Source organism: Bombina bombina, chromosome 6 (assembly GCF_027579735.1).
Source record: "Bombina bombina isolate aBomBom1 chromosome 6, aBomBom1.pri, whole genome shotgun sequence".
Classification (NCBI taxonomy): domain Eukaryota; kingdom Metazoa; phylum Chordata; class Amphibia; order Anura; family Bombinatoridae; genus Bombina; species Bombina bombina.
This window is the reverse complement of record NC_069504.1, coordinates 6,699,786-6,721,891: the sequence shown is the minus strand read 5'-3', so window position 1 is coordinate 6,721,891 and position 22,106 is coordinate 6,699,786. Positions and strand designations below refer to the sequence as shown.

The window sequence follows — 22,106 nt, the reverse complement described above, 5'->3', positions numbered from 1 at the left end:
CACAAAACAACACATACTGTGCGGGTGCTTTACTGTAACTGCGTCATTATACAACACATACTGAGCGGCTGCTTTACTGTAACTGCGTCATTACACAACACATACTGAGCGGCTGCTTTACTGTAACTGCGTCATTACACAACACATACTGAGCGGCTGCTTTACTGTAACTGCGTCATTACACAACACATACTGAGCGGCTGCTTTACTGTAACTGCGTCATTACACAACACATACTGAGCGGCTGCTTTACTGTAACTGCGTCATTACACAACACATACTGAGCGGGTGCTTTACTGTAACTGCGTCATTACACAACACATACTGAGCGGCTGCTTTACTGTAACTGTGTCATTACACAACACATACTGAGCGGCTTTTTACTGTAACTGCGTCATTACACAACACATACTGAGCGGCTTTTTACTGTAACTGTGTCATTACACAACACATACTGAGCGGCTGCTTTACTGTAACTGCGTCATTACACAACACATACTGAGCGGCTGCTTTACTGTAAATGCGTCGTTACACAACACATACTGAGCGGCTTTTTACTGTAACTGCGTCGTTACACAACACATACTGAGCGGCTTTTTACTGTAACTGCGTCGTTACACAACACATACTGAGCGGCTGCTTTACTGTAACTGTGTCGTTACACAACACATACTGAGCGGCTGCTTTACTGTAACTGCGTCATTACACAACACATACTGAGCGGCTGCTTTACTGTAACTGCGTCATTACACAACACATACTGAGCGGCTTTTTACTGTAACTGTGTCATTACACAACACATACTGAGCGGCTTTTTACTGTAACTGTGTCATTAAATTTGTATTTAATTTCACCTACAGAAATTTTATTTTACTAAAAAGTTAATTGCAGAAAGTGAAAAAAGTTCTGCCTCTGGGTGTCCAGTGATTCTGCCTTTCTTGCTTTACACTGGGATTTTTTACAGCTTGCCTTAGTATATGTACTGGTGTGTGGGGGGGGGGTTACTGCGTGTGCCTGGCACAAGTTGGCAGAGTGGGGGGGTTACTGCGTGTGTCTGGCACAAGTTGGCAGAGTGGGGGGGTACTGCGTGTGCCTGGCACAAGTTGGCAGAGTGGGGTACCTTGTGGGCCTGGCACAAGTTGGCAGAGTGAGGGGGTACTGCATGTGCCTGGCACAAGTTGGCAGAGCGGGGGTTACTGCGTGTGCCTGGCACAAGTTGGCAGAGTGGGGGGTTACTGCGTGTGTCTGGCACAAGTTGGCAGAGTTGGGGGGTACTGCATGTGTCTGGCACAAGTTGGCAGAGTGGGGGGTTACTGTGTGTGCCTGGTACAAGTTGGCAGAGTGGGGGGGTTACTGCGTGTGCCTGGCACAAGTTGGCAGAGTGGGGGGGTTACTGCGTGTGCCTGGTACAAGTTGGCAGAGTGGGGGGTTACTGCGTGTGCCTGGTACAAGTTGGCAGAGTGGGGGGTTAATGTGTGTGCCTAGCACAAGTTGGCAGCATGGGGGGTTACTGTATGTGCCTGGCACAAGTTGGCAGAGTGGGGGGTAATGCGTGTGCCTGGCACAAGTTGGCAGAGTGGGGGGTAATGCGTGTGCCTGGCACAAGTTGGCAGAGTGGGGGGGTTACTGCGTGTGCCTGGCACAAGTTGGCAGAGTGAGGGGTTACTGCGTGTGCCTGGCACAAGTTGGCAGAGTTGGGGGGGGTACTGCGTGTGCCTGGCACAAGTTGGCAGAGTGGGGGGTTACTGCTTGTGCCTGGCACATGTTGGCAGAGTGGGGGGTAATGTGTGTGCCTGGCACATGTTGGCAGAGTGGGGGGTACTGTGTGTGCCTGGCACATGTTGGCAGAGTGGGGGGTTACTGTGTGTGCCTGGTACAAGTTGGCAGAGTGGGGGGGTTACTGTGTGTGCCTGGCACAAGTTGGCAGCGTGGAGGGGTTACTGTATGTGTCTGGCACAAGTTGGCAGAGTGGGGGGTACTGCATGTGCCTGGCACAAGTTGGCAGAGTGGGGGGGGGTACTGCATGTGCCTGGCACACGTTGGCAGAGTGGGGGGGGGGGTACTGCGTGTGCCTGGCACACGTTGGCAGAGTGGGGGGGGGAACTGCGTGTGCCTGGCACAAGTTGGCAGAGTGGGGGGGGGTACTGCGTGTGTCTGGCACAAGTTGGCAGTGGGGGGGGGTACTGTGTGTTCCTGGCACAAGTTGGCAGAGTTGGGGGTATTGCAATTTAGTATTTGGATTACATCTAGTTGGGCAGTGTGTATTATTGTACTTGTTGCGTACCCAGGCTAATGCCCGCACATAATTCACTGGCGGGGTTTCTGTAATGGCACACATGAGCTGGGTAGTCACAGAAAATTCTGAGCCTTTAGTAATGTACTAATGTTATCATCTGCCTATAAATAATTGTATTCTTCATGTTTAGTTGTAAATATAAAAGAAAGCAGACTTAATCTACTACTGGGGGAGAGTTTCCGCTAGCCATGACCGTTAGGGAGGGTGCTACCATCCTTTCTGCAGTCTATAATAATGGTATTTCCTGGTGCCCATGCAGTGGCCCTATGAGGGCTTATATCCTGGCACACGAGGATGCTATCCAGCTCTGGAGAAACATGATGGGACCAACTAAAGTTTTTAAAGCCAGAATAACTTCACCAGAGAGTTTACGTGGTGAGCTGGGGCTGACGGACACACGCAATACCACCCATGGGTCAGGTGAGATCACTTTTCTCTGTCATTTCCTCTGCGCTTCTTCTCTTCATGTCCTCGATTTACAACTGACAAAATAAACCACTTCTTTTGTTTACTGTCACCTTCTCTGTGCAATAAATGCAGATCCTTCCCTTGTCTAGATCGCCCTTCCCTTGTCTAGATCACCCTTCCCTTGTCTAGAACGCCCTTCCCTTGTCTAGATCACCCTTCCCTTGTCTAGAACGCCCTTCCCTTGTCTAGATCGCCCTTCCCTTGTCTAGATCGCCCTTCCCTTGTCTAGATCGCCCTTCCCTTGTCTAGATCGCCCTTCCCTTGTCTAGATCGCCCTTCCCTTGTCTAGATCACCCTTCCCTTGTCTAGATCACCCTTCCCTTGTCTAGATCACCCTTCCCTTGTCTAGATCGCCCTTCCCTTGTCTAGATCGCCCTTCCCTTGTCTAGATCGCCCTTCCCTTGTCTAGATCGCCCTTCCCTTGTCTAGATCGCCCTTCCCTTGTCTAGATCGCCCTTCCCTTGTCTAGATCACCCTTCCCTTAAGATAAGAGGTCAGTTGTTTGTAAAGGTGCAGATATGTAATCCGTGTACTGTGTAACTTTATTTGTAGCTTTTTCTACAAAACTCTGCTGTCATAGAGTACTAAAGACAGAATACTGCTGAGCTCTAACCTACTTTGTTTAACTTTTCAATAAAATATACAAAAGAGAACAAACAAATTTGATAACAGAAGTCAATTGGAAAGTTGTTTAAAATTGCTGCTCTATCTGAATCATCAAATATCAATGAAAATACAGTGACCCTCAAGGCACTAATGAATCTGAGATGTATTCATTCATGGAGAAACAAAGAAAAATAATAAGTTCATAACAGGAGCATCAGAGTGAACATGTCTTACGCGTTTCGGCTGTCAATGCCTTAGTCATAGTTATCCAAATGATAAAAGTTTAATTTTGACTTTACTGTCCCTTTAAGGATAGAGTTTTTTCCCCCAGTTTCCTTACTGAAGTAACATGGGCCTTTTTGTCATTTTTGCTCAGCGTTGTTTTCACCATAACTATCCGCTCTCCTTGTAAATCGCACCCATACATATTATACGCCATGTATTAACCGACAAACAGCCCTTTCCAGTGATACCCTATTTCTGTACATAAAATACATTTCTACTACTGTAGCTAAAGAAACATCTAAATAAATCCATTGTTGTCCTAACTTTAGCAATACCCCATATGTCTAGGTTTACAAATCATTTATAGCAAATATCAGCCAAATACTACAAAGATAAAATGATTGGTTTCATGCTAAAATTTGCTTTCCTTGGTTTGTAAGCTAAATAGTCACCCAATTCAAAACTGCTGCACATATATTTGTAGAATTTAGACACCCCAGGGTATTTACCTAGAGGTGTCTTGATACTTTGTTTAAACCTTTTAAATCCAAGGGCAGAAAATACAATTTATAGCTTAAAAAAACTTAAAAAAAAAAAAAAAAATCTCAATTAACCTCTTGAGTGCTAACGACGGCTCTGAGCCATCACAAATTGTCTCAATCAGGTGCTAACGACGGTATAGAGCCGTCGCTAGCACTCTCCCACTTTGAGGGAGATCTGGAGGCTTCCACCAGATCCTACCCCGGCGATCTGGCCTGTATAATGACAAGCATCTCCCGGGCTTCACGTTTTGTTTCTTGACGTCATGCGCAATGACGTGATGACTTCACCACACAACTTTATTTAAAATTAACAATGTAAAGTATAGGGAAAGGGGGCATGCTGCTTAGAAGCCTCTATCTCAGACATCTAAGCAGCTACAGACCCATCATTGGAAAGGTAATTGCATAACCGTTCCAAAGGTAAAAGTCTGGGGGATCTGAAAAGAAAAAAGTTTTATGTAAAATCATAAAAAAAAAAAATTCAGCTTAGCACCCAGGTGGGAAAGTGCTTAGCACTCAAAGGGTTAATAAAATAAACAAAATAAAATGTAATAAAATATATAGAAACATAGATTTTGAAAGTAGATAAGAAACATAGGTTCAACTATTCTGTCCAATATTTCTTAAAAATATTACCATTATCTAGTACATTAGATACAATAGCCTTATGCTAATGTCAGGCATTAATTAGTACATAGGATAGCTTTATGCTTATCCCGGACATTAATTACTATGTAGGATAGCTTTATGCTTATCCCAGGCATTAATTACTATGTAGGATAGCTTTATGCTTATCCCAGGCATTAATTACTATGTAGGATAGCTTTATGCTGATCCCAGGCATTAATTACTATGTAGGATAGCTTTATGCTGATCCCAGGCATTAATTACTATGTAGCATAGCTTTATGCTTATTCCAGGCATTAATTACTATGTAGGATAGCTTTATGCTTATCCCAGGCATTAATTACTATGTAGGATAGCTTTATGCTGATCCCAGGCATTAATTACTATGTAGGATAGCTTTATGCTGATCCCAGGCATTAATTACTATGTAGCATAGCTTTATGCTGATCCCAGGCATTAATTACTATGTAGGATAGCTTTATGCTGATCCCAGGCATTAATTACTATGTAGGATAGCCTTATGCTTATCCCAGGCATTAATTACTATGTAGGATAGCTTTATGCTGATCCCAGGCATTAATTACTATGTAGAATAGCTTTATGCTGATCCCAGGCATTAATTACTATGTAGAATAGCTTTATGCTTATCCCAGGCATTAATTACTATGTAGCATAGTTTTATACTGATCCCAGGCATTAATTACTATGTAGAATAGCTTTATGCTGATCCCAGGCATTAATTACTATGTAGGATAGCTTTATGCTGATCCCAGGCATTAATTACTATGTAGGATAGCTTTATGCTGATCCCAGGCATTAATTACTATGTAGGATAGCTTTATGCTGATCCCAGGCATTAATTACTATGTAGGATAGCTTTATGCTGATCCCAGGCATTAATTACTATGTAGAATAGCTTTATGCTGATCCCAGGCATTAATTACTATGTAGAATAGCTTTATGCTGATCCCAGGCATTAATTACTATGTAGGATAGCTTTATGCTGATCCCAGGCATTAATTAGTATGTAGGATAGCCTTATGCTTATCCCAGGCATTAATTACTATGTAGGATAGCTTTATGCTGATCCCAGGCATTAATTACAATGTAGAATAGCTTTATGCTGATCCCAGGCATTAATTACTATGTAGGATAGCTTTATGCTGATCCCAGGCATTAATTAGTATGTAGGATAGCCTTATGCTTATCCCAGGCATTAATTACTATGTAGGATAGCTTTATGCTTATCCCAGGCATTAATTACTATGTAGCATAGCTTTATGCTGATCCCAGGCATTAATTACTATGTAGAATAGCTTTATGCTGATCCCAGGCATTAATTACTATGTAGGATAGCTTTATGCTGATCCCAGGCATTAATTACTATGTAGGATAGCTTTATGCTGATCCCAGGCATTAATTACTATGTAGAATAGCTTTATGCTGATCCCAGGCATTAATTACTATGTAGGATAGCCTTATGCTTATCCCAGGCATTAATTACTATGTAGGATAGCCTTATGCTTATCCCAGGCATTAATTACTATATAGGAAAGCTTTATGCTTATCCCAGGCATTAATTACTATGTAGGATAGCTTTATGCTTATCTCAGGCATTAATCAATATGTAGGATAGCTTTATGCTGATCCCAGGCATTAATTAGTATGTAGGATCGCTTAATACTTATCCCAGGCATTAATTAGTATGTAGGATAGCCTTATGCTTATCCCAGGCATTAATTAGTATGTAGGATAGCCTTATGCTTATCCCAGGCATTAATTAGTATGTAGGATAGCCTTATGCTTATCCCAGGCATTAATGAGTATGTAGGATAGCCATATGTTTATCACAAGAATTAATTAGTATGTAGGATAGCCTTATGCTTATCCCAGGCATTGAGTATGTAGGATAGCCATATGTTTATCACAGGCATTAATTACTATGTAGGATAGCCTTATGCTTATCCCAGGCATTAATTAGTATGTAGGATAGCCTTATGCTTAACCCAGGCATTAATGAGTATGTAGGATAGCCTTATACTTATCCCAGACATTAATGAGTATGTAGGATAGCCATATGTTTATCACAGGAATTAATTAGTATGTAGGATAGCCTTATGCTTATCCCAGGCAGTAATTAGTATGTAGGATAGCCTTATGCTTATCCCAGGCATTAATTAGTATGTAGGATAGCCGTATGTTTATCCCAGGCATTAATTAGTATGTAGGGTAGCCTTATGCTTATCCCAGGCATTAGTTAGTACGTAGGATAGCCTTATGCTTATGCTAGGCATTAATTAGTATGTAGGATAGCCTTATGCTTATCCCAGGCATTAATTAGCACGTAGTATAGCCTTATGCTTATCCAAGGCATTTGTACGTAGGATAGCCTTATGTTTATCCCAGACAGTATTTAGTACGTAGGATAGCCTTATTCTTATATCAGGGATTAATTACTACGTAGGATAGCCTTATTCTTATCCCAGGCTTTAATTAGTATGTAGGATAGCCTTATGCTTATCCCAGGCATTTATAAGTATGTAGTATAGCCTCATGATTATCCCAGGCTTTAATTAGTATGTAAGATAGCCTTATGCTTATCTCAGGCATTAATTAGTATGTAGGATAGCTGTATGCTTATCTCAGTCATTAATTAGTATGTAGGATAGTCTTATGCTTATCCCAGGCATTAATTGGTATGTATGATAGCCTTATTCTTATCTCAGGGATTACTACGTAGGGTAGTCTTAATGCTTATCCCAGGCATTAATGATTATGTACGTAGAATAGACTTATGCTTATCACAGACATTAATTAGTATGTAGGATAGCCTTATGCTTATCCCAGGCATTAAATAGTATGTAGGATAGTCGTATACTTATCACAGACATTTTGAGTATGTAGGATAGCCTTATGCTTGTCCCAGGCATTAATTAGTATGTAGGATAGTGTAATGCTTATCCCAGGCATTAATTAGTATGTAGGATAGCCTTATGCTTATCCCAGGCATTAATAAGTATGTATGATAGCCTTATTCTAATCTCAGGGATTACTACGTAGGGTAGTCTTAATGCTTATCCCAGGCATTAATGAGTATGTACGTAGAATAGACTTATGCTTATCACAGACCTTAATTAGTATGTAGGATAGCCTTATGCTTATCCCAGGCATTAGTTAGTACATATGATAGCCTTATACTTATCTCAGGCATTAATTAGTATGTAGGATAGCTTTATGCTTATCCCGGACATTAATTAGTATATAGGATAGCCTTATACTTATCCCAGGCATTAGTTAGTACATATGATAGCCTTATGCTTATCCCATACATTAATTAATTAGTACGTAGGATAGCTTTATGGTTATCCCAGACATTAATCAGTATGTAGGATAGCCTTATGCTTATCCCAGGCAGTAATTAGTATGTAGGATAGCCGTATGTTTATCCTAGGCATTAATTAGTATGTGGGATAGTCTTATGCTTATCTCAGGCATTAGTTTGTATGTGGGATAGTCTTATGCTTATCCAAGGCATTAATTGGTATATAGGATAGCTTTATGCTTATCCCAGACATTAATTACTATGTAGGATAGCCTAATGCTTATCCCAGGCATTAATTAATATGTAGGATAGCCTTATGCTTATCCCAGGCATTAATTTGTATGTAGGATAGCTTTATGCTAATCCCGAACATTAATTAGTACGTAGGATAGCCTTATGTTTATCCCAGACAGTATTTAGTACGTAGGATAGCCTTATTCTTATATCAGGGATTAATTACTACGTAGGATAGCCTTATTCTTATCCCAGGCTTTAATTAGTATATAGGATAGCCTTATGCTTATCCCAGGCATTTATAAGTATGTAGTATAGCCTCATGATTATCCCAGGCTTTAATTAGTATGTAAGATAGCCTTATGCTTATCTCAGGCATTAATTAGTATGTAGGATAGCTGTATGCTTATCCCAGTCATTAATTAGTATGTAGGATAGTCTTATGCTTATCCCAGGCATTAATTGGTATGTATGATAGCCTTATTCTTATCTCAGGGATTACTACGTAGGGTAGTCTTAATGCTTATCCCAGGCATTAATGATTATGTACGTAGAATAGACTTATGCTTATCACAGACATTAATTAGTATGTAGGATAGCCTTATGCTTATCCCAGGCATTAAATAGTATGTAGGATAGTCGTATACTTATCACAGACATTTTGAGTATGTAGGATAGCCTTATGCTTGTCCCAGGCATTAATTAGTATGTAGGATAGTGTAATGCTTATCCCAGGCATTAATTAGTATGTAGGATAGCCTTATGCTTATCCCAGGCATTAATAAGTATGTATGATAGCCTTATTCTAATCTCAGGGATTACTACGTAGGGTAGTCTTAATGCTTATCCCAGGCATTAATGAGTATGTACGTAGAATAGACTTATGCTTATCACAGACCTTAATTAGTATGTAGGATAGCCTTATGCTTATCCCAGGCATTAGTTAGTACATATGATAGCCTTATACTTATCTCAGGCATTAATTAGTATGTAGGATAGCTTTATGCTTATCCCGGACATTAATTAGTATATAGGATAGCCTTATACTTATCCCAGGCATTAGTTAGTACATATGATAGCCTTATGCTTATCCCATACATTAATTAGTACGTAGGATAGCTTTATGGTTATCCCAGACATTAATCAGTATGTAGGATAGCCTTATGCTTATCCCAGGCAGTAATTAGTATGTAGGATAGCCGTATGTTTATCCTAGGCATTAATTAGTATGTGGGATAGTCTTATGCTTATCTCAGGCATTAGTTTGTATGTGGGATAGTCTTATGCTTATCCAAGGCATTAATTGGTATATAGGATAGCTTTATGCTTATCCCAGACATTAATTACTATGTAGGATAGCCTAATGCTTATCCCAGGCATTAATTAATATGTAGGATAGCCTTATGCTTATCCCAGGCATTAATTTGTATGTAGGATAGCTTTATGCTTATCCCGAACATTAGTATGTAGGATAGCCGTATGTTTATCCCAGGTATTAATTAGTATGTAGGGTAGCCGTATGTTTATCCCAGGGATTAATTAGTATGTAGGATAGCCTAATGCTTATCCTAGTCATTAATTTGTATGTAGGATAGCCTTATGTTTATCCCAGGCATTAATTAGTATGTAGGATAGCTTTATGCTTATCCCAGACATTAATTAGTATGTAGGATAGCCGTTTGTTTATCCCAGGTATAAATTAGTTTGTAGGATAGCCTTATGCTTATCCCAGGCATTAATTAGTATATAGGATAGCCGTATGTTTATCCCAGGCATTAATTAGTATATAGGATTGCCTTATGCTTATCTCAGGCATTAATTAGTATGTAGGATAGCCCTATGCTTATCCCAGGCATTAATTAGTATGTAGGATAGCCTTATACTTATCCCAGGCATTAATAAGTATGTAGTATAGCCTTATGCTTATCCCAGACATTAATTAGTATGTAGGATAGCCTTATACTTATTTCAGGCATTAATTAGTATGTAGGATAGCCTTATGCTTATCCCGGACATTAATTACCATGTAGGATAGCTTTATTCTTATCCCAGGCAATAATTACTACGTACAATAGCTTTATGCTGATCCCAGGCATTAATTAGTATGTAGGATAGCCTAATGCTTATCCTAGTCATTAATTAGTATGTAGGATAGCCTTATACTTATCCCAGGCATTAATTAGTATGTAGGATAGCTTTATGCTTATCCCAGACATTAATTAATACCTGGGATAAACATACGGCTATCCTACATACTAATTAGTATGTAGGATAGCCTTATGCTTATCCCAGGCATTAATTAGTATATAGGATTGCCTTATGCGTATCCCAGGCATTAATAAGTATGTAGGATAGCCTTATGCTTATCCCAGGCATTAATTACTATGTAGGATAGCCTTATGCTTATCCCAGGCATTAGTTAGTACGTAGGATAGCCTTATGCTTATCCCAGGAATTATTTAGTATGTAGGATAGCCTTATGCTTATCCCAGGCATTAATAAGTATGTAGGATATCCTTATGCTTATCCCAGACATTAATTAGTATGTAGGGTAGTCTTATGCTTATCCCAGGCATTAATTAGTATGTAGGATAGCCTTATGCTTATCCCAGGCATTAATAAGTATGTAGTATAGACTTATGCTTATCCCAGACATTAATTAGTATGTAGGATAGCCATATATTTATCCTAGGCATTAGTTAGTACATAGGATAGCCTTATACTTATCTCAGGCATTAATTAGTATGTAGGATAGCCTTATGCTTATCTCAGGCATTACTTAGTATGTAGGATAGCCTTATGCTTATCTCAGGCATTACTTAGTATGTAGGATATCCTTATGCTTATCCCAGACATTAATTAGTATGTAAGATAGCCTTATGCTTATTCCAGTCATTAATAAGTATGCAGGGTAGCCTGAGACATAAGTCTCTTATCATTCAGCTGATGCCGCTGACTAAACATAAGTCTCTTATTCAGCTGATGCCGCTGACTAAACATAAGTCTCTTATCATTCAGCTGATGCTGCTGACTAAACATAAGTCTCTTATTCAGCTGAAGCTGCTGACTAAACATAAGTCTCTTATTCAGCTGAAGCTGCTGACTAAACATAAGTCTCTTATTCAGCTGAAGCTGCTGACTAAACATAAGTCTCTTATCATTCAGCTGAAGCTGCTGACTAAACACAAGTCTCTTATCATTCAGCTGATGCTGCTGACTAAACATAAGTCTCTTATCATTCAGCTGATGCTGCTGACTAAACATAAGTCTCTTATTCAGCTGAAGCTGCTGACTAAACATAAGTCTCTTATTCAGCTGAAGCTGCTGACTAAACATAAGTCTCTTATTCAGCTGAAGCTGCTGACTAAACATAAGTCTCTTATCATTCAGCTGAAGCTGCTGACTAAACACAAGTCTCTTATCATTCAGCTGATGCTGCTGACTAAACATAAGTCTCTTATTCAGCTGAAGCTGCTGACTAAACATAAGTCTCTTATCATTCAGCTGAAGCTGCTGACTAAACACAAGTCTCTTATCATTCAGCTGAAGCTGCTGACTAAACATAAGTCTCTTATCATTCAGCTGATGCCGCTGACTAAACATAAGTCTCTTATTCAGCTGATGATGCTGACTAAACATAAGTCTCTTATCATTCAGCTGATGCTGCTGACTAAACATAAGTCTCTTATTCAGCTGATGATGCTGACTAAACATAAGTCTCTTATCATTCAGCTGATGCCGCTGACTAAACATAAGTCTCTTATCATTCAGCTGATGCTGCTGACTAAACATAAGTCTCTTATCATTCAGCTGATGCTGCTGACTAAACATAAGTCTCTTATCAATCAGCTGATGCTGCTGACTAAACATAAGTCTCTTATCATTCAGCTGATGCTGCTGACTAAACATAAGTCTCTTATCATTCAGCTGATGCCGCTGACTAAACATAAGTCTCTCATTCAGCTGATGCCGCTGACTAAACATAAGTCTCTTATCAATCAGCTGATGCTGCTGACTAAACATAAGTCTCTTATCATTCAGCTGATGCCGCTGACTAAACATAAGTCTCTTATCATTCAGCTGATGCCGCTGACTAAACATAAGTCTCTTATTCAGCTGATGCCGCTGACTAAACATAAGTCTCTTATCATTCAGCTGATGCCGCTGACTAAACATAAGTCTCTCATTCAGCTGATGCTGCTGACTAAACATAAGTCTCTTATCATTCAGCTGAAGCTGCTGACTAAACATAAGTCTCTTATCATTCAGCTGATGCTGCTGACTAAACATAAGTCTCTTATCATTCAGCTGATGCTGCTGACTAAACATAAGTCTCTTATCATTCAGCTGATGCTGCTGACTAAACATAAGTCTCTTATCATTCAGCTGATGCTGCTGACTAAACATAAGTCTCTTATTCAGCTGAAGCTGCTGACTAAACATAAATCTCTTATCATTTAGCTGATGCCGCTGACTAAACATAAGTCTCTTATCATTCAGCTGATGCCGCTGACTAAACATAAGTCTCTTATTCAGCTGATGCTGCTGACTAAACATAAGTCTCTTATTCAGCTGATGCTGCTGACTAAACATAAGTCTCTTATCATTCAGCTGATGCCGCTGACTAAACATAAGTCTCTTATTCAGCTGATGCTGCTGACTAAACATAAGTCTCATCATTCAGCTGATGCTGCTGACTAAACATAAGTCTCTTATTCAGCTGATGCTGCTGACTAAACATAAGTCTCTTATTCAGCTGAAGCTGCTGACTAAACATAAGTCTCTTATCATTCAGCTGATGCTGCTGACTAAACATAAGTCTCATCATTCAGCTGATGCCGCTGACTAAACATAAGTCTCATCATTCAGCTGATGCCGCTGACTAAACATAAGTCTCTTATCATTCAGCTGATGCCGCTGACTAAACATAAGTCTCTTATCATTCAGCTGAAGCTGCTGACTAAACATAAGTCTCTTATCATTCAGCTGATGCTGCTGACTAAACATAAGTCTCTTATCATTCAGCTGAAGCTGCTGACTAAACATAAGTCTCTTATCATTCAGCTGATGCTGCTGACTAAACATAAGTCTCTTATCATTCAGCTGATGCTGCTGACTAAACATAAGTCTCTTATCATTCAGCTGATGCTGCTGACTAAACATAAGTCTCTTATCATTCAGCTGATGCTGCTGACTAAACATAAGTCTCTTATCATTCAGCTGATGCTGCTGACTAAACATAAGTCTCTTATTCAGCTGAAGCTGCTGACTAAACATAAATCTCTTATCATTTAGCTGATGCCGCTGACTAAACATAAGTCTCTTATCATTCAGCTGATGCCGCTGACTAAACATAAGTCTCTTATTCAGCTGATGCTGCTGACTAAACATAAGTCTCTTATTCAGCTGATGCTGCTGACTAAACATAAGTCTCTTATCATTCAGCTGATGCCGCTGACTAAACATAAGTCTCTTATTCAGCTGATGCTGCTGACTAAACATAAGTCTCATCATTCAGCTGATGCTGCTGACTAAACATAAGTCTCATCATTCAGCTGATGCTGCTGACTAAACATAAGTCTCTTATTCAGCTGAAGCTGCTGACTAAACATAAGTCTCTTATCATTCAGCTGATGCTGCTGACTAAACATAAGTCTCATCATTCAGCTGATGCCGCTGACTAAACATAAGTCTCATCATTCAGCTGATGCCGCTGACTAAACATAAGTCTCTTATCATTCAGCTGATGCTGCTGACTAAACATAAGTCTCTTATCATTCAGCTGATGCCGCTGACTAAACATAAGTCTCTTATCATTCAGCTGAAGCTGCTGACTAAACATAAGTCTCTTATCATTCAGCTGATGCTGCTGACTAAACATAAGTCTCTTATCATTCAGCTGATGCTGCTGACTAAACATAAGTCTCTTATCATTCAGCTGATGCTGCTGACTAAACATAAGTCTCTTATTCAGCTGATGCTGCTGACTAAACATAAGTCTCTTATCATTCAGCTGATGCTGCTGACTAAACATAAGTCTCTTATCATTCAGCTGATGCTGCTGACTAAACATAAGTCTCTTATTCAGCTGATGCTGCTGACTAAACATAAGTCTCTTATTCAGCTGATGCTGCTGACTAAACATAAGTCTCTTATTCAGCTGATGCTGCTGACTAAACATAAGTCTCTTATCATTCAGCTGATGCTGCTGACTAAACATAAGTCTCTTATCATTCAGCTGAAGCTGCTGACTAAACATAAGTCTCTTATCATTCAGCTGATGCTGCTGACTAAACATAAGTCTCTTATCATTCAGCTGATGCTGCTGACTAAACATAAGTCTCTTATCATTCAGCTGATGCTGCTGACTAAACATAAGTCTCTTATTCAGTTGAAGCTGCTGACTAAACATAAGTCTCTTATCATTCAGCTGATGCTGCTGACTAAACATAAGTCTCTTATTCAGCTGAAGCTGCTGACTAAACATAAGTATCTTATTCAGCTGAAGCTGCTGACTAAACATAAGTCTCTTATTCAGCTGAAGCTGCTGACTAAACATAAGTCTCTTATCATTCAGCTGAAGCTGCTGACTAAACACAAGTCTCTTATCATTCAGCTGATGCTGCTGACTAAACATAAGTCTCTTATCATTCAGCTGATGCTGCTGACTAAACATAAGTCTCTTATCATTCAGCTGAAGCTGCTGACTAAACATAAGTCTCTTATCATTCAGCTGAAGCTGCTGACTAAACACAAGTCTCTTATCATTCAGCTGATGCTGCTGACTAAACATAAGTCTCTTATCATTCAGCTGATGCTGCTGACTAAACATAAGTCTCTTATTCAGCTGAAGCTGCTGACTAAACATAAGTCTCTTATTCAGCTGAAGCTGCTGACTAAACATAAGTCTCTTATTCAGCTGAAGCTGCTGACTAAACATAAGTCTCTTATTCAGCTGAAGCTGCTGACTAAACATAAGTCTCTTATCATTCAGCTGAAGCTGCTGACTAAACACAAGTCTCTTATCATTCAGCTGATGCTGCTGACTAAACATAAGTCTCTTATTCAGCTGAAGCTGCTGACTAAACATAAGTCTCTTATCATTCAGCTGAAGCTGCTGACTAAACACAAGTCTCTTATCATTCAGCTGAAGCTGCTGACTAAACACAAGTCTCTTATCATTCAGCTGAAGCTGCTGACTAAACATAAGTCTCTTATCATTCAGCTGATGCCGCTGACTAAACATAAGTCTCTTATTCAGCTGATGATGCTGACTAAACATAAGTCTCTTATCATTCAGCTGATGCTGCTGACTAAACATAAGTCTCTTATTCAGCTGATGATGCTGACTAAACATAAGTCTCTTATCATTCAGCTGATGCCGCTGACTAAACATAAGTCTCTTATCATTCAGCTGATGCTGCTGACTAAACATAAGTCTCTTATCATTCAGCTGATGCTGCTGACTAAACATAAGTCTCTTATCAATCAGCTGATGCTGACTAAACATAAGTCTCTTATCATTCAGCTGATGCTGCTGACTAAACATAAGTCTCTTATCATTCAGCTGATGCCGCTGACTAAACATAAGTCTCTCATTCAGCTGATGCCGCTGACTAAACATAAGTCTCTTATCAATCAGCTGATGCTGCTGACTAAACATAAGTCTCTTATCATTCAGCTGAAGCTGCTGACTAAACATAAATCTCTTATCATTCAGCTGATGCTGCTGACTAAACATAAGTCTCTCATTCAGCTGATGCTGCTGACTAAACATAAGTCTCTCATTCAGCTGATGCTGCTGACTAAACATAAGTCTCTCATTCAGCTGATGCTGCTGACTAAACATAAGTCTCTTATTCAGCTGATGCTGCTGACTAAACATAAATCTCTTATCATTCAGCTGATGCTGCTGACTAAACATAAGTCTCTTATCATTCAGCTGATGCTGCTGACTAAACATAAGTCTCTTATCATTCAGCTGATGCTGCTGACTAAACATAAGTCTCTTATCATTCAGCTGATGCCGCTGACTAAACATAAGTCTCTTATCATTCAGCTGATGCCGCTGACTAAACATAAGTCTCTTATCATTCAGCTGATGCTGCTGACTAAACATGTCTCTTATCATTCAGCTGAAGCTGCTGACTAAACATAAGTCTCTTATCATTCAGCTGATGCCGCTGACTAAACATAAGTCTCTTATCATTCAGCTGATGCTGCTGACTAAACATAAGTCTCTTATCATTCAGCTGATGCTGCTGACTAAACATAAGTCTCTTATCAATCAGCTGATGCTGCTGACTAAACATAAGTCTCTTATCATTCAGCTGATGCTGCTGACTAAACATAAGTCTCTTATCATTCAGCTGATGCCGCTGACTAAACATAAGTCTCTTATCATTCAGCTGATGCTGCTGACTAAACATAAGTCTCTTATCATTCAGCTGATGCTGCTGACTAAACATAAGTCTCTTATCAATCAGCTGATGCTGCTGACTAAACATAAGTCTCTTATCATTCAGCTGATGCTGCTGACTAAACATAAGTCTCTTATCATTCAGCTGATGCCGCTGACTAAACATAAGTCTCTCATTCAGCTGATGCCGCTGACTAAACATAAGTCTCTTATCAATCAGCTGATGCTGCTGACTAAACATAAGTCTCTTATCATTCAGCTGATGCCGCTGACTAAACATAAGTCTCTTATCATTCAGCTGATGCCGCTGACTAAACATAAGTCTCTTATTCAGCTGATGCCGCTGACTAAACATAAGTCTCTTATCATTCAGCTGATGCCGCTGACTAAACATAAGTCTCTCATTCAGCTGATGCTGATGACTAAACATAAGTCTCTTATCATTCAGCTGATGCTGCTGACTAAACATAAGTCTCTTATCATTCAGCTGATGCTGCTGACTAAACATAAGTCTCTTATTCAGCTGAAGCTGCTGACTAAACATAAATCTCTTATCATTTAGCTGATGCCGCTGACTAAACATAAGTCTCTTATCATTCAGCTGATGCCGCTGACTAAACATAAGTCTCTTATTCAGCTGATGCTGCTGACTAAACATAAGTCTCTTATTCAGCTGATGCTGCTGACTAAACATAAGTCTCTTATCATTCAGCTGATGCCGCTGACTAAACATAAGTCTCTTATTCAGCTGATGCTGCTGACTAAACATAAGTCTCTTATTCAGCTGATGCTGCTGACTAAACATAAGTCTCATCATTCAGCTGATGCTGCTGACTAAACATAAGTCTCTTATTCAGCTGATGCTGCTGACTAAACATAAGTCTCTTATTCAGCTGAAGCTGCTGACTAAACATAAGTCTCTTATCATTCAGCTGATGCTGCTGACTAAACATAAGTCTCATCATTCAGCTGATGCCGCTGACTAAACATAAGTCTCTTATCATTCAGCTGATGCCGCTGACTAAACATAAGTCTCTTATCATTCAGCTGATGCCGCTGACTAAACATAAGTCTCTTATCATTCAGCTGATGCCGCTGACTAAACATTAGTCTCTTATCATTCAGCTGAAGCTGCTGACTAAACATAAGTCTCTTATCATTCAGCTGATGCTGCTGACTAAACATAAGTCTCTTATCATTCAGCTGATGCTGCTGACTAAACATAAGTCTCTTATCATTCAGCTGATGCTGCTGACTAAACATAAGTCTCTTATCATTCAGCTGATGCTGCTGACTAAACATAAGTCTCTTATCATTCAGCTGAAGCTGCTGACTAAACATAAATCTCTTATCATTCAGCTGATGCTGCTGACTAAACATAAGTCTCTCATTCAGCTGATGCTGCTGACTAAACATAAGTCTCTCATTCAGCTGATGCTGCTGACTAAACATAAGTCTCTTATTCAGCTGATGCTGCTGACTAAACATAAATCTCTTATCATTCAGCTGATGCTGCTGACTAAACATAAGTCTCTTATCATTCAGCTGATGCTGCTGACTAAACATAAGTCTCTTATTCAGCTGATGCTGCTGACTAAACATAAGTCTCTTATCATTCAGCTGATGCTGCTGACTAAACATAAGTCTCTTATCATTCAGCTGATGCTGCTGACTAAACATAAGTCTCTTATCATTCAGCTGATGCCGCTGACTAAACATAAGTCTCTTATCATTCAGCTGATGCCGCTGACTAAACATGTCTCTTATCATTCAGCTGAAGCTGCTGACTAAACATAAGTCTCTTATCATTCAGCTGATGCCGCTGACTAAACATAAGTCTCTTATCATTCAGCTGATGCCGCTGACTAAACATAAGTCTCATCATTCAGCTGATGCTGCTGACTAAACATAAGTCTCTTATTCAGCTGATGCTGCTGACTAAACATAAGTCTCTCATTCAGCTGATGCTGCTGACTAAACATAAGTCTCTTATCATTCAGCTGATGCTGCTGACTAAACATAAGTCTCTTATTCAGCTGATGCCGCTGACTAAACATAAGTCTCTTATCATTCAGCTGATGCTGCTGACTAAACATAAGTCTCTTATCATTCAGCTGATGCTGCTGACTAAACATAAGTCTCTTATTCAGCTGAAGCTGCTGACTAAACATAAATCTCTTATCATTCAGCTGATGCTGCTGACTAAACATAAGTCTCTTATCATTCAGCTGATGCTGCTGACTAAACATAAGTCTCTTATTCAGCTGATGCTGCTGACTAAACATAAGTCTCTTATTCAGCTGATGCTGCTGACTAAACATAAGTCTCTTATTCAGCTGATGCTGCTGACTAAACATAAATCTCTTATCATTCAGCTGATGATGCTGACTAAACATAAGTCTCTTATCATTCAGCTGATGCTGCTGACTCAACATAAGTCTCATCATTCAGCTGATGCCTCTGACTAAACATAAGTCTCTTATTCAGCTGATGCTGCTGACTAAACATAAATCTCTTATCATTCAGCTGATGCCGCTGACTAAACATAAGTCTCTTATCATTCAGCTGATGCCGCTGACTAAACATAAGTCTCTCATTCAGCTGATGCTGCTGACTAAACATAAGTCTCTTATCATTCAGCTGATGCCGCTGACTAAACATAAGTCTCTTATTCAGCTGATGCCGCTGACTAAACATAAGTCTCTTATCATTCAGCTGATGCTGCTGACTAAACATAAGTCTCTTATCATTCAGCTGATGCTGCTGACTAAACATAAGTCTCTTATCATTCAGCTGATGCTGCTGACTAAACATAAGTCTCTTATCATTCAGCTGAAGCTGCTGACTAAACATAAGTCTCTTATCATTCAGCTGATGCTGCTGACTAAACATAAGTCTCTTATCATTCAGCTGAAGCTGCTGACTAAACATAAGTCTCTTATTCAGCTGATGCTGCTGACTAAACATAAGTCTCTTATTCAGCTGATGCTGCTGACTAAACATAAGTCTCTTATCATTCAGCTGATGCTGCTGACTAAACATAAGTCTCTTATCATTCAGCTGATGCTGCTGACTAAACATAAGTCTCTTATCATTCAGCTGATGCCGCTGACTAAACATAAGTCTCTTATTCAGCTGATGCTGCTGACTAAACATAAGTCTCTTATCATTCAGCTGATGCTGCTGACTAAACATAAGTCTCTTATCATTCAGCTGATGCTGCTGACTAAACATAAGTCTTATCATTCAGCTGATGCTGCTGACTAAACATGTCTCTTATCATTCAGCTGATGCCGCTGACTAAACATAAGTCTCTTATTCAGCTGATGCTGCTGACTAAACATAAGTCAATTATCATTCAGCTGATGCTGCTGACTAAACATAAGTCTCTTATCATTCAGCTGATGCTGCTGACTAAACATAAGTCTCTTATTCAGCTGATGCTGCTGACTAAACATAAGTCTCTTATTCAGCTGATGCTGCTGACTAAACATAAGTCTCTTATTATTTAGCCAACACCGCTGACTAAAGGGAACTGTTTCTTATCCGTAACCAGAAAAGAGCAACAATCGAAATAAAAACTTTCATGAATCAGATGTAACTTTAAGAGACTTTTCACTTTACTTTTTATCAAATGCACTTTGTTCTCTTGATATCGTTTTGTTGGGAAGCATATGTAGGTAGGCTCAGGAGCAGCAATGCATAACTGGGAGCTAGCTGCAGAGTGGTTGCTACACACAGATGCTTCTTGTCATTGGCTCATCAGAGGTCTATAGCAGAAATACACTACTGGGAGCTAGCTGCGCACATAAGGTGAGCCAATGACAAGACATATGTGCAGCTACCAATCATGAGCTAGCTCCCAGTAGTGCATTGGTGCTCCTGCACCTACCTCCTCTCCTGTACTCTGTTCTATCCTTGTTCCCTCCTCTCCTGCACTCTGTTCTATCCTTGTTCCCTCCTCTCCTGCACTCTGTTCTATCCTTGTTCCCTCCTCTCCTGTACTCTGTTCTATCCTTGTTCCCTCCTCTCCTGTACTCTGTTCTATCCTTGTTCCCTCCTCCCTTATCGCCTGTAGTCTGTTCTATCCTTGTTCCCTCCTCTCCTGTACTCTGTTCTATCCTTGTTCCCTCCTCTCCTGTACTCTGTTCTATCCTTGTTCCCTCCTCGCCTGTACTCTGTTCTATCCTTGTTCCCTCCTCGCCTGTACTCTGTTCTATCCTTGTTCCCTCCTCGCCTGTACTCTGTTCTATCCTTGTTCCCCCCTCTCCTGTACTCTGTTCTATCCTTGTTCCCCCCTCTCCTGTACTCTGTCCTATCCTTGTTCCCTCCTCTCCTGTACTCTGTTCTATCCTTGTTCCCTCCTCGCCTGTACTCTGTTCTATCCTTGTTCCCTCCTCGCCTGTACTCTGTTCTATCCTTGTTCCCTCCTCGCCTGTACTCTGTTCTATCCTTGTTCCCCCCTCGCCTGTACTCTGTTCTATCCTTGTTCCCCCCTCTCCTGCACTCTGTTCTATCCTTGTTCCCCCCTCTCCTGTACTCTGTCCTATCCTTGTTCCCTCCTCACCTGTACTCTGTTCTATCCTTGTTCCCTCCTCTCCTGTACTCTGTTCTATCCTTGTTCCCTCCTCGCCTGTACTCTGTTCTATCCTTGTTCCCTCCTCGCCTGTACTCTGTTCTATCCTTGTTCCCTCCTCGCCTGTACTCTGTTCTATCCTTGTTCCCCCCTCTCCTGTACTCTGTCCTATCCTTGTTCCCTCCTCTCCTGTACTCTGTTCTATCCTTGTTCCCTCCTCCCTTATCGCCTGTACTCTGTTCTATCCTTGTTCCCTCCTCACCTGTACTCTGTTCTATCCTTGTTCCCTCCTCGCCTGCACTCTGTTCTATCCTTGTTCCCTCCTCTCCTGCACTCTGTTCTATCCTTGTTCCCTCCTCGCCTGCACTCTGTTCTATCCTTGTTCCCTCCTCGCCTGCACTCTGTTCTATCCTTGTTCCCTCCTCGCCTGCACTCTGTTCTATCCTTGTTCCCTCCTCGCCTGCACTCTGTTCTATCCTTGTTCCCTCCTCGCCTGCACTCTGTTCTATCCTTGTTCCCTCCTCGCCTGTACTCTGTTCTATCCTTGTTCCCTCCTCGCCTGTACTCTGTTCTATCCTTGTTCCCTGCTCTCCTGTACTCTGTTCTATCCTTGTTCCCTCCTCGCCTGCACTCTGTTCTATCCTTGTTCCCTCCTCGCCTGCACTCTGTTCTATCCTTGTTCCCTCCTCGCCTGTACTCTGTTCTATCCTTGTTCCCTCCTCTCCTGTACTCTGTTCTATCCTTGTTCCCCCCTCTCCTGTACTCTGTTCTATCCTTGTTCCCTCCTCTCC

General features: G+C 40.5%; 1 protein-coding gene across 1 annotated transcript in view; it reads left to right on the top strand.

Annotated features, from left to right (window-relative positions):
* NME6 (NME/NM23 nucleoside diphosphate kinase 6) overlaps nucleotides 1-22,106 on the top strand; it is a 150,622-nt gene that overhangs the window by 115,158 nt on the left and 13,358 nt on the right. Inside the window, exon 5 of the mRNA XM_053716304.1 lies at nucleotides 2,556-2,716. Coding sequence (XP_053572279.1) covers nucleotides 2,556-2,716 — 161 coding nt within the window. The remainder of the gene's footprint in view (nucleotides 1-2,555; nucleotides 2,717-22,106) is intronic.